This window comes from Pyrus communis, chromosome 5, assembly GCF_041283825.1.
Source record: "Pyrus communis isolate YQ-2024b chromosome 5, ASM4128382v1, whole genome shotgun sequence".
NCBI lineage: Eukaryota > Viridiplantae > Streptophyta > Magnoliopsida > Rosales > Rosaceae > Pyrus > Pyrus communis.
In genome coordinates, this window is record NC_142569.1 from 31,497,143 (window position 1) to 31,516,103 (window position 18,961).

Here is an 18,961-nt window from a genome sequence, read left to right on the forward strand (position 1 = left end):
AATCCTCTGCTGTTGTTTCCATGCTTCAAGGCCATTTAAGAAGCCGATGACTTGGGGGCAAAAAAATCATTTCGTTATGAAAATGCGACTCATCTACTGTTACCGAAAAAAGAGAAGAAAATACGGCTCGTCTACTGGAGGTAGAAGGAACCGAACTTAGAACTTAGAATCACGGATGCAAGAGTAAATGCTCTTAATTATTTTACGTAACATAAAATGTTAATGCTATTATTTCTTGACCATCTGGGCGAGAAGTCCTTTGCACACCTCATCTACTTATAAATTCATATATTAATTAAACTCTCTAGTACTACGGTCCAGTGGCAATGTCTTTATTTTTGGCTAGGGCTTTTCAAAATCCGCCCATTGTATGCAATAACGCACAACTAAGTAGGATTGGTGTGGAATCGGTTGGGAAAGAAAGAAAAAATAAGAAGCCCTGTTTTCGTGTCTATAATCGTATGTGAGATCTTGTTTTAACCGCCGGACTTAAGAATTTCTCCTCTTCCAAATAAGCATAACACAAAAAATATGTTTAAAACTAGAGTCTTTATTGTGCGGCATTAGATTGTCAAAACCAAAAATACGCCTTCTTAAAGTGGGACGAAAATGCAGGGCATACTGAATATTCCTCTTGACAATCTAATGCAGCACACTTGGCTGGACCCTGGCCAGCGATCCTGTCCCTTTCCTATCGGGACAAAAGCACGCCCCTCAAAACTATACAACCCACCAAACCAACTTGTCCAAACGAAAACTAAAAAAGTCAACACAAATCCCACATAAAAAGTCAAATAAATTCATCTATACTATTACTGTTACCATCTCCACCGTTGATCAACAACCCTTTGCTTTCTTCTTCATCTTTCTCATGCCCTTGCCTTTTATCTCTGCACTCACCCATTTCTAACCCCGTCAGCATCCTGGCGTTCAAAGACTCAGCCTCCCAATCCGTCCTCGCCACCACAACATACAGAATGGACACAGCGCATGCCACCTGAGCAGATAAGAGCCCGAACCAAAGCCCTGGAAACCCTACCTTGAGCCAGAAGGCAAGCCCGACCGCCACAGGGGTGCCCACAAAGTAGAACGACCCTAAATTGATGCGGGCACCCACGGCCGGGCGTGCCGTGCCGCGTAGGATGCCACAGCCAGTAGTTTGGGGGCAGTTGCCTAACTCGCAAATTCCCATGATTGGCATGACTGATGCAACCAAGGCTTTGACGAGCTCGTCCTTGGTGAAGACGCCTGCCCACCTCTCTCTCAGAATCACCGTCCACGTCACGTTGATGATGCCGATCACAAATGCACATCCCAATGCCACCATCGCTGCTAGCTTCGCTTTGTATGGCTTCCCACACCCAAGCTCATTCCCAACCTGCAAAAAAGATACATGTACACATCTCAAACATCCATACAAGTAGCGAAACGCTCACATATAAGTGACTGTCAACCGTTGACAGAAGTAGAACCCGTTTATCAACGGATGACAGTCACCGACTCGCCCATGCCCTAGCACGGCTCATATAAGAATCTCATTGTGAATATAACTACTGTGGCTTGCCATACCCAAGCTCATTCCCAACGTGCAAAACATACATGCACATCACATTCAAACACGTATAAAATAAGAAGCGAAAACACTACTGACAGTCGTCCATGCGCACATAAGCGATTGTTCAACTATTAACGAAATTACAAAGGCTCGTATATGGATGTCATTGTGAATATAAGATTGTGGTGACTACTATACCACTAATAAAATCTACATTTTACAGATATTTGATGGGACCCAGGAACTCAGATATTGTAATGGGATAGTGTGAAGAGTATACATCTAAAGGGATAAATGGGGTTGCTGGTGGCGATGGCTGGTTTCACTTTCTTTTGTTGGTCGAATGGAATCGTCACAGAAAGTGGAGGGAATCTTTAACAAAAGTAAGGCAATCGAATTGGGCAGTAGAACACAAGTACTTGCGCATCTTGTACAAATTTTGTCCTATCACCTTGCATGTGTGACCTATCTGGTTCCATTTAAGTGATGCAATCCCCCTCACAGATAATGAAAGCACATCTTTCCATAAATAATTTCCACTTCAAATAGTTGGAATATCTCTACTCGACTGTTAGGAAATATCTTATACTCTAAAACTCTTAAAAGGAGTAAATTTTGATCATTGTATCTTTGACTAAGAGTCGAACAACTAAAATTTTAAAATATATAATATTCAGAAGCACCGACAGCGCGAAAGAACTTATTCTGCAAACAGAGGATTCTACTTGTCTTAGCATTTGGCAATGTTGCAAATATTATAATAAAAGCATTGAATTGGATGGTGCTTTAAGGGGGACCAGTGACCCTGTTGACCCTTAAAAAAAAAAAAAGACTACAAGAAGGTACTAGATATACACGTTCACACAAATCTTCATCGCATATAAATTTCAACCAACTGTAGAGACCATAACTAATTTCATGTATAAACTAGAATACTTGTTGTCTTATATTTTTATGTAAAGGAAGGGAAGGAGATTCGAACTTGTGTTTGTCGATAGAAATGGAGGTTTTTGGACATATTTCGACGTTGGGGAGGGTAATTTCGTTGGATTTAAAGCTAGCTCGTTCGATGAGTAGAGAAATTTGATTGGATTGAACACTCTAATGCTAAAGTTGTTATCGGGAGTGCCAATCCTAAAAAACATCATGCCTGTAGACTTTTCGAGAATGCCAATAACAACTCACTTAGTTTACTTCGATCTATGATGAATTTTGTCCCTTTTGTTCCTTCTCGTACCAAGTTGCCTAAAAAGCAAGGAAAGAACAGTATAGACACGTGTGCAACTGAAATGGTAAACAAACTAACCTGCAAGAAAAACAATAAACTCTCGAGCGTATATGTGAGTTAGACCAATCAATTGATTACCTAGTGCCCACCACATTGCATTGGAGTTTAATTTTCCGTCCGTAAACGCCCCCCCCCCCCCCCCCCCTAAACTAGGGCAGTTTAAAATATCGCTACGTCCAAAGTAAAGAGACATAAATTGATAAAGGGAATAAAAAGGAAGTTGGGAACTTACCCTGGCAGAAACACAACCACAAAGGGCCAAAGGGACTGTGTACATCATGCTAGTGGTCTGAATAAGAATCCCGGTGGCGGCCACCGCCAGCGTAGGATTCGGCAGATAACCAGCCATGACAGTCACAATCTCATACCACCACCACTCCAAACATATCGCCAAGCAGCTCGGCACCGCCAGCTTCAAAAGCGGCCCAATACCACTGCACAAATCCCCAATCCCAAACGTCCATCTCATCTCCCCCTTCTTCCAACCCCACCACACGTACCCCGCCATCAGCACCGCCATGTTCAGGTTCGTCAGCACAGATGCCACGGCCACCCCCGGCACTCCCAGCCCCATCACCACCACCAAAACCACGTTCAACGGCACGTGAAACGCCACGGCTATCAGAGAGCAATACATCATGGGCTTGGTCACTTTCTGAGACCTCAGAAAAACCCTCAAAGGCTGCAAGACCGTGTTTGTCAACAAGTCCGGGAGAGAATACAAACAGTAGGTGGCGGCCATTGCAGTGATGGCCTTGTCCTGTCCCATGAAAACCATGATGGACTGGAGATTAATCCAGAGGAGGCTGATGGGGATTACGGCCAGGAGTAGGATTAAAACCATGCGCTGGAGGGAGAGGGAGAGAAGGTCATAGTTCTTGTTGCCGAATGCTTGGCTGCAAACAGGTTCGAGGCCGGATGCTAGTCCCATCAGGACAGAGTATCCGGTGATGTTGGTGAAGCCGATGGACAGTGCACCACCGGCTAGCTCTAGGCTTCCAAGCCTGCCCAGGAATAGAACTGAAACGGCGGCTCGGACAAACACCAAACAGTTCATGGCCGTTATGGGAAACGCCATCCCCCATAGCTCTCTCAGCTCTTCCCACACCTGTAAAAAATAAACAAAAATACATGTTTGAAGACAGAGAGACAAGTAATGGAAATTTGACGATATGGGTTGGTTAAATTAGTACCTGAGAAGCAGAAGGGAACTTGTGGGAGCAAATATCCGGGTCCTTTTCTGCCATTTGTGTTTACTGCGCAAGAAAATGGTGTTTTTATTCTTTCGGAAAGAAGCGTTTAATCAAACAGTTGTTAAACTTAAACCAAGTGGAACCCAATAGAGATTTGGAGTTGTACCCCTTACTAGGCGGATCAATTGGAGAAATAAACAGAAAAGAAAGCCAAAGATTGAAGAGAAATCAAGGGAAAAACTCACTTTTTTGTTAGCTTTTATAACCAGTGATTGCAGAGGGCAGAAAAAGGATGTCAGGAGTGATGGAGGAGAAAAGGTGAATGCTTAAAATGCAGAGAGAGAGGGAGAGAGAGAGTTGGGAACGGGGCTTGCTTTTTTGGGTTGATATGAAAGTTGAGGAGGCAGAAGAAGACACAGGGCTATTGGGGGCTATAGAGTGAGAGTAGACTGTCAGGGCGTGGGTGGGGGTTTTAATTTAAAGGCGTACAAGGGAGGAGAGAGACCGTATAAAGTATCGTTTTTCTTTTGTTTAGAGGGAGTGAGTGGGAGAGACGGAGGCGGATGGAGAGATTATTTTAAATATGTTTATTTAAACTTAAATATAAATAATACTTGATAAAAATTGAGCACATGATTTATGATAAACAGACACAATACACGAATTTTTAAGATCTTCACCAAAAGGTCAGGAGAAGATCCTGTTGGTATAAAAAAGATGGACATGCAGAAGAATTATGAATTGTTCATCATTCGAATTTGGAGGGTGTTATTTATAGACTTACAAACCATGAGTATTTAGCACTCATTTATATTCATTACCTTAAATAAATATACGTTATAAAACAAATTTATGGTATTAACTTATGAATTTACAATATTTCAGCTTGAATGTCACATTATGTCAATAAATTCAGTGGAACAAAGGAAAAAGAATATGTTAATGCAAAGTACTTTTAGGCCTGGTGCAGGTCGTGAAAGAAGCCATGAAAAGCCTAAAGAAGTTCAAAACACACAATGTCCAAGGAGCTTAGAAAAGAATGCTCCCAAACGCTATAGCCGACTGCCTACAAGCTAAGCCCAACTAGGATATTGAAAGAGCTTTCCGACCGCAAGGCACACGTGGTCTGCTGACAGTTTTATGGCACAAGTCTTCAGGAACAGATCTACTCAAATGTTAATTAGGCCACATGGAAAAGACCTAGGATTGGACGTAAATGTGGTCGGAGCAATGCTCAGAGAAGCAGGGTTAGATAACCAAGGTCGAATTGGACACTCGGTCCGCATCATTCTTATAGAAAGCGTAATTTTCGATTAAACACATGTCACCTCACCGACCAAGTATTCATAATCTTGGGCTTTTTGGCCATCGTTCGCAGAATCTGAAGTGGTTGACATTTTGTGTGCTCGATATATACAAACAATTTTAATTTTAGAAAAAGGAGAAACATGAAGGCAATCTATTCAAAATTGCAAAGTCCTAAATGTTAGTGCTAGGAAGTGCACACTCGGGTATGTCGTGAACCTAGTCGGTCTAGAGGGGCAGTCTGTCTTGATTCGATTATTAAAGAACTCAACAATTGTGATCCTCGCTAGCATCAGTCCACGTTGGTGACGGTAGCAACTAAAGATTAAGAGAAAAAGTTTTAAAATAGTGATTAAGTTGCACTCTATCATGACCAAGAAAAGTGTATGTGTATGACAAACTTAAGAGAAGCCAATGGAGAATCCTAGAGATCTTTTGTATGTTCTTGGTTATGAAGAAGAAGGTAGAAAGAATTTGGCAGATCTTCACTTTAAAAAAAAAAAAAAAAAAGAGACAGCCTCGAGCAACGGATCATAGCCATTGGAAAAGAGGCACCAAAATAACAAGATTGTGACATGTGGCATCTTGGTCGATTTAGTTTTCGAAATAGAAGAGACGTGAAAAACCATTGTTGTGTGCGAGGCCATGCTTGCCTATAATGCATTTAATATGGAGGCTCATCAATCACTCTGCCAGTCTGCCACTAACATTGGCCTCGGGCACCCAATTGTCTCATGGCCATTGTTTAGAAAGGGGACTGATAAGACAAGGCCGAGCAACTAACAATGATGAGCCAGGAACGCTCGAGACGCTTACTCTGGCTGAGCACCACTTAGAGTGCTGACCGACCATTGCAACTCCATGCCCAAGAAGAAACCCTTGGCCAATGAGTTAGGGGTACTTGTTAATGCAGGGCAGTTTTAAGCCCATATAGTGGTACGGACCGGGAAAGAAGCCATGAAAAGCGTCAAGAAGTTCAAGAAGCTCAAGGTCCAAGGGCTTTAGAAAAGAATGCTCATTGTGCTATTTAGCCAATCGCCTACAAGCTGAGCCCGACTATTATATGAAAAAGCTTTTCGACTGTTAGGAGCATATGAGATGGCTAACAAATTTATGGCACAAGTCTCTGGGAATATGTCTACCCAGATGTTAAATTAGGCCATATGGTAGCCCCCACTCAAGGGCAAAGACCCAGTATAAGACCTAAAAATGGTCGGAGTGGCACTCGGAGACGCAACGTTGGATAACCAAGACTAAGTGGGACACTCGGCCCACTTTACTCTAACAGAACGTGCCATTTTGATTGAATACATATCGCCTCACCGTCGAATGTTTGGTTGATAGGTGGAAATGTGTCAAAATGATAGTCTACATAGGTTGCGCATTAAATGCCAAGTTGGGAACCCCCAAGGCTGGTGGGTTCATTGAGGGCCTATATAAAGGGTTGGGAACCTCCTGTATTAAGGTCAGACATCTAAAAAGAGAGAGAGAGTTCATATAATAGCCGAGCACTATTTTTAGTCTTGAAATCAATATAATCCGAGTAACATAGTGAATGTAACTCAATTTTGAAGGGTGGACCACTTAAACCTTTGAGTCCATTTCATTTCAGTCCATATCCCAACCCCACCAAGAGTTTGGTATTTATTTTGTTAACTTGCAAATTCTGAGCATTAACAGAGTAGACATCTATCATCTATGTGAAACATAAAACAAGGAAATCATGCGTCAGTGCCTCGTTAAAATTTTGACCAAAAAATCTAGTGAGATAAAAATTTAGATGAAAGATAAAAGAGTACAATGTGAAGATATTACTAACGATGTGCTACCTCTGATACGAGGTTGGCATATTGTTGCATGATTGCTAATGCTCCCTCTAATGCTAGGTTGACACATTTCAATGTTATAAACCATCTTCCTGGAGAGATTCTTCAATGTAACCGGAACACGGGGTGATACATCACGTGTCATTGTACAAATGGTGGGATGTGTGTGTTACAAAATTAATAACTTAAAAAATAAAATTTCTCACCACTTATATAAAAACACACGGTGTACCACTCATGTTCCGGTCACAATAAAAAATTCCTGAATGTGGTAGTTGCGTTGGAAGTGTTTTAGTGAAGCTCATGTGTGTTAATTATATCTCTACAAATTAATAAAACATTCATTGTCAATCAAAATTTTATGAAATTATCAGTTTAACCCTCTAATTAAAACAGAATATGAATAAGAAATATGGGGCAAAAATGCAATTTCACACAACCAAATTTTTCCTTTTTTTTTTCTAAGCTTCACCTACATGTAATCCTAACATATCTCTAATTAAAAAAAAAAAAAAATTTCCCACTCCCACATTCTCCATCACTCTTTTCCTCTCTCTTTCTATTTCAAAAACAAAAATAAAAAATGTTCTCATACACTTTGTGTATGCCCATATGCTAGTACATATTAAGTGTGGCATCTAGATTACGTCGATCTGAAAGATTACCAGCATCATAGCCAATAATTTGAAAATTTTGATTCTTTTGAATAAAATTAGCTCGTGTAAATTGTTTCATGAAAATAACATAATGCATACATAATACCGTTCAAATGTCTTCAAGTTGGTTGGTGCATAGATATATCTTGCTAATAAGGCCGCTAAGAAAGCTCATATTAAATAATTACATCAAGTGATAAAACAAATATAGTAACCACATCAAGTGATGAAAATGATCTTTCACACTAAGTATTCACTTAATCCATATATGAAAAGACATCACCAACAATCAGTTTCTTTCTACCCCAGTTTTCTTTTGTATTCATATAATTCAAATAGATGTATTTATAAGCTTTCTCTTGTACTCATCAACTGTCACATTTTTTTGTTGTATTAAATTTCAGAAAGCAGTAGAAGCAAGGCTATTGGCGGCTATAGAGTATATATATGGACTGCCTGGGTGTAGCCCGTGTGGGTGTGAGTGGTATTTTAATTTCAAGGTAGATGAGCAGAAGAGAAAGAAAGACAAGGTGTTAACATGGATATTTGTTTGACCCGGCCTCATTCTTGCCATGTCATCATTTTTAGGGAAGACTCTTTGAAGGGGAACTAGATCACCATTGGACGGAAGACTCTTTGACCCACGCTTCATCACCCTTAAATGGTAGACCTTTTGGTGCATGTAACACAAACATATATAGTGGTTCACCCATAAACAAGCCGCGTCCATTGTAGTATGTGTACATTGTGTGTGTATATATATAGTGGATCACCCTTCACCAAGGAATGTATATTTGTGTTACCACAAGGAAAGGAACTTTTTTTCTTTTTCTTTTGAGGGAGTTAAGTGTGGGGGTGAAGGCAAAGAGAGAAGGAATTTTTAAGCTTTTCGTTATAATTATTGTTGCAACAAAAAAAAAAAGACTTTTAGTACAAGGAAAATACAACAATCTCCAAAATTGAAGATGAAAGAGAGGCGCGAGGGAGGGGAAACATTTGGAACGACCATGTTGGTTTTGGCTCAACCATTGTGTAATTTTCCTTTTTTGGTCTTATTTACTCCTTTATTTTTTATGGTTTAAAGTTTGGCTTTTTACATTATTTACTATTACGGTTTAGTAATATTCTTCTCAATCTAAATGGCAAGTTCGATACCAAATTATTATAAAAGACCCACTCGAAGCTTTCTACCCCCTTTGTAAAAAAAAAACGCGATGTGGGACCATGATTTTTTTAGGGCTAGAGTTACACGAATCGGAATACAAATACCTCAAAGATCTGGTCATGAGCTCAACATCTCTTATCAATTGAGCTGCATAAGCGGACTAGTGATGCCACCATTATCTTGTGTTCTCAAATGATACGCAAAGTTAACCAACTTCACTGAGATTGACCATTCTTATTCCGCAAGATATGGAAACCTGATCCGATTGGAGATAGATAAGTTTCTTATATTCTTGGAGATTCCTACAATCTAAGGATTGGCGTGGACTGCAAGTAATCACACTCATAAAATGATGCAATACCTACTCCTAATATCCTTTTGGATTCTCCTGGTTTCATACGGATTATGTATCCTAAAATAATTCTCTCTCGACTAGTATAAATATACTCTTCTAGCGTCAATCTCTGGTAACACAATTATCACATACTCTATTCTCTTTCCTACTGCTTGAGTCACATAAATTGCTTGCTAACTTGACCGTCAAAAAGCTTTTGGATGGTACCTCACCGGGGCCAAGGTTATCTTACGATTGTTTGCTCTTTTACATGTAATCGAGTTTGTGCATCTTCTTCACATACAATGGTGCGCGAATTTAGTACCAACATCATAGATCTAGGAAGTCCACAATCGCAGGCCCCTTTCTCCGACTTGGGGTCAGTGACATCCCTTCATGCCTCCATCCTAACTTGTTTACTTGCTTAGTGTGAAATGCTAAGGATGGTAAGTTCTGAAACAAGGACTTCCTATACTATATTAAGAGCAGAGTTAGTGGACATAGGACATGTCCCCCTTCTGGCGTTCCCCTAGCATGTAATCGCATATATTATCAAAATAAAAGAATTGAATCTTATGTATAGTTTTATAGAGTGGCAGTAAGAGTGACTTATCTGTCAACTTTTCCTTTCTCCCTCAGTCCCTTTGTCCTCCTTCAACTTCCACATCCCTTATGTTTCTTCACTCCCTTCCCGCCCCTAACCTTCCACGCCTCGTCTTCCCTCCCATCTCATTCTTTTTCTACGAAATCTCCAACAATCCTATGTAGTGTGGTTGAATTTGGTCATTAGTATTCTTAACGAGAATGTACCAATTTTGTTGCTCTTAAACGTAAATGCATGGGGGTGATTATTGGTTGTTCCTGACAATGGTTTGGTGTGCATATATGAAGCGATAACTTTCTTTGGCGAGTTACGATAATGTAGTGTGTTGTTGGTTTTGTCTTGGTAACATTTGCCACACATATTGTTGCCATTGTCCTTGCTAAAGCTATAAGTCACACCAACTGGCGAAATTTTTTTGCATCACTGGTGCTATCAAATCTTATGCAGGTCTCAGGCTAGGGATCCCATGCCTTTGCTACCCGTGCCTCCTGCGAAATTTGTACACGGGTCTCCTCTGTGGACACATCGTCGGCTCTAATTTTTGTTTTTCAGTTTACATTTTATGCTTTGTTTATACTGCCTAGAATGGGTTAGGTAGTAAATTTTGTTTGTGTCGCTTCAATGATTTGTGTGGCCGAGCTATTTTTAATGGTTATGTGAGGATTTTGGTGCTAGGCATGTTCATCTTTGTGACTCTTGGTCCCAATGGTCTCGTGTGGTGGTTGCATAGAGGTTTAAGATCATTTTTGTTATGTGATAATTATCTACAGACTAAGGAATTGGTCACCGGAGAAAACATACCCATATGGTGCATCTTGTAATTAGGTTTTCTTGGTAATGAAACACTTTATCGCTTATGTAAAAAAAGCTAATAACATTTCGCACATTTTAAAGTTTTTATTGAATTTCAAGCTAGATCACAAAGTATCAATTTTCTAATATTGCACCATAAGGTTTTGAAATTGTGTCAAATTAAATTTTCAATAGATTGACTATTTGATCGTTCATTAAATTTAGGGTAAATTATATTCTACCTCCTCAGGTTTAAGTGAAATTGCAACCTCATACAACATCGTTAAAACATTTCATCTCATATACAAACTTATATTTTGTTGCACTTTCATATATCTGTTAGTTAAACCGCCAATTTAACCGCTAAGTGATGATATAGCAAGTTCATTACCCACACATTTTAATAACGTGACATAAAAAAATAATTTAAATATAAAATATATTAAAACAAAATAAAAAGGGGCTCACCCCCTTTTCTCCCACCCGAGCAAACGGTGTCCATCTTCATCTACTCATCCCTTATGGGCTTATACGTTATCTTATAAACAAATTCCACATATCACACATCATCAATTTAACAGATGTTAGATTTTCAAACAGACAAACAGTATAAATTAATAGATTCAAAATCTCATAATGTAATGTGAGAAAATCGAAACCTTTTTCTGAAAACCAACTCAAACCTAGAGAGTGCAAAATGCAGTTAGCCTTTTAAGTTTAAATGTTTTTAACATAAGTTGTAAAGAGTTTGTAACTCAATTGATTTAAAACATTTACCTGTACATCTTGAGTTTGATTCCCTCACCTCCTAATATCTATTGTATAAAAAAAAATATTACACCCCAAAACAACCAAACCCCTAGAACAATATTGCCAACACCTAAAGTAAAGTCGTCATCAAACTCATTGCACTTAACCATTAAACATTATGGAACACGGGACAGATTTAAGGATAACATGATTTCCGGTGATCTAAATACACATAATATCAAATAAACCTCTCACTTGTGAAATGAATTTTTACTTCTAGACTGTAATACTAACTTATTGTATTTGAGATATTATGTCATGTTGAATTTTAGATTTTTTGTTTACATTCTTCAAATTTTCAAATTTGTGATCGATTGTAAAAAAAAATCAAAAGGAAAAGACACAAAGGTACACTCCACAAGCATGGCATGCGTGCACTCTTTGTGATACTTTATTTATGAAGGCAGCAAGTGACATATCCACTATTGCGCTCTAATGTTTATTTCTATTATATATGACAATATCGTACACGATTGGAATTTCAAAATTGACCAAATAATAATAGTAATTATTTAATAATTAATAATAATAGTATTTTAAAATTGAAAAGTTTGTAAGCATTGGTCATAGGTAATGTTTGGGAGACTAACATTGTAAACTAAATAATATGTAAGTTAACGATTAGATTGTTACTTAAATATTGATTTACATGCTTATTTTTTTATTAGTGACACATCATTTATTTTGCAACTTTAATTTATAAATTTCGTCTACCTAACATAACTCTTCGTCATAATATGATACGCATTTACGAGAGAGAGAGAGAGAGAGAGAGAGAGAGAGAGAGAGAGAGAGAGAGAGAGAGAGAGAGAGAGAGAGAGTTGACAGTTTAGCGAAAAAGATGATGAGCAATGTTAGTTAGTTAGGTAGGGAAAGGAACTTATACTAAAACAACCCAAACGCACATCGTTAATAAAGCAAATTAGAAAGATTGTTTAAGTGAGTAGGGCATCAAAAGAACCAAGAGAGACAACCTTTATCCCCTTTGTCCAGATCAAATCCAACTTAAAAGAAGCACAAAATCTTGTTATACACAAATTATTTTTAGTATTTTTCATCCAACCAAGATGAGAACATCGTTATCGAGATAAAATCAAATTATTCTAAGTGAGAATACTTATATTTTTCTTTTTTCATTCCATTTCTCAATCAAACTATATTATAATCTAATTTAAATTAGATGGAGAAGAATTTGGACTTTGGTTTTTGGTTGATTTGACTTTGAAATTGTCTTTTAGTCTCACTTTGTCATTGAAATTGAATTTGTCTCATTTTACTCCTAAAACTGCCAAAGTCGAGCCATTTTGCCTCATTTCCATCCTTTTGTTGTCTCATAAAGGTTAAATGAGAGGGCATCTAGAGAGAGCCATTATGGTTGGCGATGAATGACTTTATTTTGACAGTTTTAGAAGACAAATCAACAAATTAACCTTTGTACATACATGCATAAGGGGATAAGAAGTGGGGGAGAAGAAAAATAATGCTCTAGTCAGCTTTCGTTAGACGTACATATATTTGTTTTTCACTCTATTGGTCCTTGTATAACTATGTTCAAAATAATGCATCTCTTTTATTTGTGTTTTTTATGTTGTGACTATTTTTTCTTTTTTTCATATTTAAGAACTTTGACGTATGGTCTACTGGTGCAGCGGGTACGATCTCCTTTTGAAAAGGAAATTATTCCAAAGTTGTAGTGGAGCAATTAGATTAAATTTAAGCAAGGTTTATTAGTGGTTTGGTACTGGAAGCTTTGCATTTTAGTAGTAAACAATAGGGTCCCTAATTAATATTTTATTACTGTAATTACAATTGACGGCTTCAGATTTTTGTTCATAAAGTGAGTCTGATATTTTCGGATGCACAAATAAATACTCGTAATCATTTGAAATGAATCACACGTCGCAACGGAGCACTTTCACTCGTCTAATTCTTAAGATTTTAAAACGAAATGACTAATCAGCTAGTGGAAAACACACAGACGCGGACAAAGACCTTGAAACAACAAAAATAACTTGACTTTTAAGAAGAGAAGCTTCCCCCTTCTCTCAAAAGTTCTCGTGCTCCACTGCTCCTTTCCTTGCTGCCTGTTTGAGAGTCGACGGTAGACTTTCTCTAAGGCTTTAGACTTTCGTATAGATTAGACATACAGAATATGCATTCCGATCTCACATGTAAGATTCACCAGGCATTTGCATCTGCAGGAGCAGCAAAAGCGGAAAACTCCGTGGTAGCCTCAGAACGCAAGGCACCTGTATTCGGAGTAACACTTGAGCTGCAGCATCAGAATAGAGTGAGACCGTAGCTTAAAGTCAACATTTGGATCATGTCACTGAAAGACCGAACTTTAGCCTTGACTCTTGAAGCACAGAAAATGAAATACTGATGCGGAAAAGAGTGCCATTAATGCCATGTCGTCTGTTCAGTGCATTCTTCTGAAATATCAGATTCTCTGCAGAGGCATAAACAACATCAGTGGAGTAGCAAAATATACATGCTATGATGACTTTAATAACATCGACATCCATCAATAATCAAGGAGTGAGTGAAATCCTTTTACAAACATAAGCAATGTTGTACAAAGCATTCTCCATTCAGAAAGGCATACCGTACTCACAAACAAGTCACCGTCAAGACTTAGTAGCTATCAACAACGACAACATGCTTGTATTTGCACAGTTCAGACAATATTTTCCTCGCTTTCTAACGTATGAGAAAATAATCAATCAATCAATGGAAGGCATTCTGTACATCAAAACTATAACTTAATCATATGTATGTGTGAACACTTAAGGCATGGAGACTATCTCGATTATGGCCTACAAAACTCTTGGTAAGAGGCACTCAAACATTCTTACATCAATAATTATTTTACACTCCATGACTCATATGCTGCAAAGAGGGAGACGAAGATCATGCTTATTACAGTATAGAAATGACTGATGCACTGTCTATATAATATTTACATAGCACTGCAAATAGAGAAATTAAACTCTGGTTACTAACCTTGAAATAAATTCTGTTCGCCTTAACGAGACCCACCCCCTCTCCTCTTATCTCTGAAACTGGAGAGTGGAGATCAACTGCCCTTAGCTTGCTAAAATTAGAACTGAGGCTACAGAATCACTTAAACCAAACTTGGTGATTAGTCTTTAACATATGCTCAATCTTAACTGATGTTAATAGCCTATATCACCAACACCCACTTGCAAATGTTTATGAGATTGTACGAAGTAAAAGGAGCACAAAATTTGGTCTAAACCGTCATATGTCATAGTAGATGTAGTTTAGACTGCCTCTTTGGTGGACTTTAAATAAATTATCAAACTAATATAAGGTTTTGCACGAAATCATAGCAGAATATAACGCCTTGTAAAACCAAAAGGCCACTTATTTTTCAAAAAAAATTCAAAAGAATGATTCATTTAAGGAGCCTTACCTTCACATAATTTTTCCTCATCCACCTGCATGCTTCCCTCATAGCAAAGCAGCTACATCATGTCACGCACGGTTAGAGATACAGGCTTCTTTTACAAAAGAAAAGCACCAAGTAATCAGCCACAGAGTGTTTCACATCAATCTCCTGAAAAGTACAAAATCGATGGATAAAATACTATGAAAGGAAGAAATATGCACATGATGGAACCTTCATGAAAACAAAATCATAACCACCAAGTACCAAGCTTGATTGGGTACAAGGACAACCTAGAAGAACCAATTATATACACATATTATTCAAACACAAGTACAAAGGAAACTAAAGGTTTATTCCGCTCCAGAAATCATAAATAAGAGCTCATATAAGTAAAAGGTTAACTAGGAGATATGCGAATTCAATACGACTGATGAATCCAGAAATACTGACCCTTGTGAAAAGAAAATTTTAATTCAAATAACACCTCACTCCTATGAAAATAAGAATACCGAACTGCTTACCTAATCTGTAAGCGTATTACATTAGCAAAGAAAATAATGCACTAATCAAACCGGAACCTTCAGTACATCAATTATATAACAACTAAACTATGAATCTTCAATGAACTTGATATATTAAACAATTGACCCGAGTCTAATAGCAAGCTCTACTTAAAAGCATCATATAATATCAATATAAACAATTTTTATTGATTTAATTAATGTAAGACTATGACTTCCTAGTTTCACTGTATTGGATTGGATAAATAGAACTAGAATACAAGAAGAAAAGATATGTGTGGAAATGAGATTCAATTTGGGTCTGACTGTATAAGGGATGCAGTTGCCTTCTCCGTATTCCTCCCTGATGTTAGAGGCGATACACCTGAACTTTGGAATGATGAAAATGAGGAAGGAGCTGGGGCTGATTCTGCGGCAGTAGATAAAGGGTTGACATTACTGCTCACAGTCATGCTGGTTCCCCCGGCAGACCCTTCGATGACAGCCCTTGGGTCTGGGGGGTTTTCAATATCCGTAATTCCTTCCAGCATCTGCACAACTTTTCCCATCATCGGCCTGTGAGATGGTTGTTCCTGTATGCACCAGAAGGTTACCTGAATTGCTCTCTTCACTTGATCCATATCAACATCTTGGTCGACTAGCCTTCTATCAACAATTCCCTTGATGTTACCCTTCTCAAATTCCTCAAAAGCCCATAAGGAGAACTTCTTCCTATTTGTTGCCTCAGAAACTTCAAAATTCCTTCTCCCACTCACTATCTCTAGCAAAACCATACCGTAACTGTAAACATCAGATTTGGAAGTTATTGGAAGATTTGCTAGCCATTCTGGTGCCAAATACCCTCTAGTACCCCTAACACTTGTCAAGGTTCGATACCTATGGTCCTTTGGATTAACGAGCTTTGCGAGGCCAAAATCTGACACCTTGGCATTGTAATTCTCATCTAACAGAATGTTCTCTGGTTTTATATCACAATGCACAATGCAGTCTCGGCATTCCTCATGAAGGTATGTGATCCCCCTTGCAGTGCCGAGGGCAATGTGGAACCGAGACTCCCAATTCAACAACTTTCCTGATTGCTCTTCTGTTGCAAAAAGAAAACTATCAAGGGACCCATTTTTCATGAACTCATATACCAGAAGCCTATGGCGCCCCTCGGAGCAAAAACCAATCAGCCTAACCAGATTCAAATGGTGTGTGCTACTAATTGTTGCAACCTCCATCCTGAACTGTTTCTCCCCTTGCTCAATCCCCTCAAGTTGCTTAACTGCAACAACAGTTCTATTAGCAAGAATGCCTTTATAAACAGCCCCAAATCCTCCTGCCCCAAGCTTCTCCTTGAATCCCTTCGTTGAGCGTTGGAGCTCCTTATACGAGAACTGAACCGGTGCACCAGAAGCATACTCAAGAAGCGCATATTGAGCAGACAATCCACCAAAGCTGCGACTGTTTCTGCAAAACCACCACCACAAACCACCTTCAAATGCCATCAAACCAAAGACGGTGGCTAAAACTACAACAACCACTATCCATCTACGCAACTTCCAATTCTTTTTGTTGCCAGCAGTCCCCAGTGATGATGATGGATTTGGAATCACTGGTCCACATACCTTGATATATGAACTACTGGACATAGCTGGACTGTGATACCCACTCAGAAAACCTGGTGTCTTGGTGTAACATAGCCCTGTGCCATCAGACAAAGACGTCAAAGCATCACAAGCACTACTTCCAAGACAATTCAACCTGCAAGTCAATATTCCCGCAGAGAAAAAGAAAATCGGCGACTCTGTCTCAGGAGGGTAGGACAAGAACCGAGTATGTTCCAAGTCCAACATAATCACACTCTGAGGACAATCCTTAATCTCCATCTTCCTCTTACACCCTTTCCTGCTATCCTTGGGATCAACAAGCTCAAAATTAAGAGACATACATCCGCATACCGGATCAGTATCGTTATAACTACAAACTCCCATGTCCCCACAATACCCGAAAACCTCACACTGATCAGTAACAGCTGCCCATCTCTCTGTTACAGTCCCGCTACCTCTAGTAGAGCTATAAATCCTCAGATTCCCATCACTCCCCAACTTCAAAAACCGCAAAATATCACCCGCTTCGGCATAATCACTACTATAAGCAACAATAGCATCAGTGGACAATTGTGGATCAGAAATTGACAGAATACCAATTGACCGCAATCCTAGAGTAGGCGAACTCAAATTCGTATTAACAGAAGAATTCAATCCCTGATTCCAATACACAGTAATATCATTCCACAAAAGTGTAAGGTTCCCCTTTTTTACAAGCTTAAACGAGTACAACCCAGACCGCAAAACCTTACTCACAGTGAAGTTCTGCCCGGGGACGATCGAATCGGTGGGGTTGTCGAAGCTGGACCAGACCGTAACGGTGCCATTTCGGAGTACCAAGTTGCCCGAATCGTCAATCTCAGCCGAAGAGACGCCGCGGCTGGTGGTGTTGGAGTCCCAGAGAGTGGCGCCGGAGCCGTTGACGAGGCGAAGGGTGCCGGATGGGAGGAACTGTAGGGTTCCACCGGAGTCAACTGCTTTGCCTGCACCGGCGGACCAGACGGGTACGCCGCCGGAGTAGGAGATGGCGGCGATGTAAGAAGGGGGTGAAGTGGGGGGGTCGGAGGGGATGAAGCCGAGGGAGAAGGTGTCGTTTGGGGAGGACCAGTTGGTGGTTAGGTTGGCGGCGGAGAGAGAGGAGCCTGGTGAGATTGTGGTGGCGGCGGAAACGGCGGCGGAGAGGAGAGAGGCGATCAAGAGAAGATGTGAAAGACTGATGTGGGTTTGGAGCACCATTTTTGGGTAAGTCTTGGCTTTTGGGCAACAGTTCATTGGTGGGTGGGCAGAGGAGAAAGTTGGGGGTGTTTTTAAGGAGGAGGAGGAGGAGGAGGAAGGAGGGAGGAGGGAGTGAGTTTCTTTTGAACAAAGGAGGCTTCATTAATGAAAGGGAGAATTTCAAATTTGTTAGGCAGAGTCTTCCTTCCTTCCTCCGGGGGGAAGACGGAGTGAGTTGAGGATGGAAAGAAAGACTCTGACTAACAAATTTGGGGGAAGTACGGTGTTTTGACTCATGCGAGCTTAGAAGTAATAAGGTCGGGTTCTTCTTTACTTTAGAAGTAAGAGGTTTTATATTTGAATATTGTGGATGGCGAATTTGATATCAAATTAGACTGTTATTGTGTGGCTTAGCCGAACTCTTCCTCCTCTTAGTGTAAATATCGATGTACTTAAAAAACTAATATAAAAATATGAGGAAAACTCAAATTAGGTATTTAGGTTTTCAAATATTTTTATTGAGCAAAATGATTCAGTTTTGTTAATATGATCTCTCATCAATCCGTAAAGCATTGATTTATTTATCAACAATACTTGGCTAATCAAAGATGAGTAGGGATTCCTACTCAAAATTTCTCAAAATTGTTCGTTATCAATTTATAAAACTTCATGTTTATAATCAGAATCGTTCAT

At 39.3% G+C, this 18,961-nt stretch overlaps 2 protein-coding genes across 6 annotated transcripts; both read right to left on the reverse strand.

The window, feature by feature from the left end:
* Positions 1-530: 530 nt before the first annotated feature.
* Positions 531-4,487, reverse strand: LOC137726991 (MATE efflux family protein). Its single transcript, XM_068465944.2, has 4 exons — positions 4,282-4,487; positions 4,037-4,099; positions 3,076-3,951; positions 531-1,378 (listed from the first exon to the last, which is right to left on the reverse strand). The coding sequence occupies exons 2-4, from the start codon at positions 4,088-4,090 to the stop codon at positions 791-793; spliced, it is 1,518 nt and encodes a 505-aa protein (XP_068322045.2). The 5' UTR covers positions 4,091-4,099; positions 4,282-4,487; the 3' UTR covers positions 531-790.
* An 8,890-nt stretch (positions 4,488-13,377) lies between these two features.
* On the reverse strand, positions 13,378-18,561 carry LOC137725556 (G-type lectin S-receptor-like serine/threonine-protein kinase At1g34300). Of its 5 annotated transcripts, none has more exons than XM_088694948.1 (3): positions 14,965-18,561; positions 14,532-14,640; positions 13,378-13,977 (listed from the first exon to the last, which is right to left on the reverse strand). In XM_088694948.1, the coding sequence occupies exon 1, from the start codon at positions 18,323-18,325 to the stop codon at positions 15,752-15,754; it is 2,574 nt and encodes an 857-aa protein (XP_088551074.1). In that variant the 5' UTR covers positions 18,326-18,561; the 3' UTR covers positions 13,378-13,977; positions 14,532-14,640; positions 14,965-15,751. The 5 variants fall into 5 exon arrangements, with proteins under 5 accessions (XP_088551074.1, XP_088551073.1, XP_088551071.1 ...); XM_088694947.1 differs by having other exon boundaries at positions 14,532-14,651; XM_088694945.1 differs by adding an exon at positions 14,134-14,228 and having other exon boundaries at positions 14,532-18,561.
* Between the last annotated feature and the right edge of the window lie 400 nt (positions 18,562-18,961).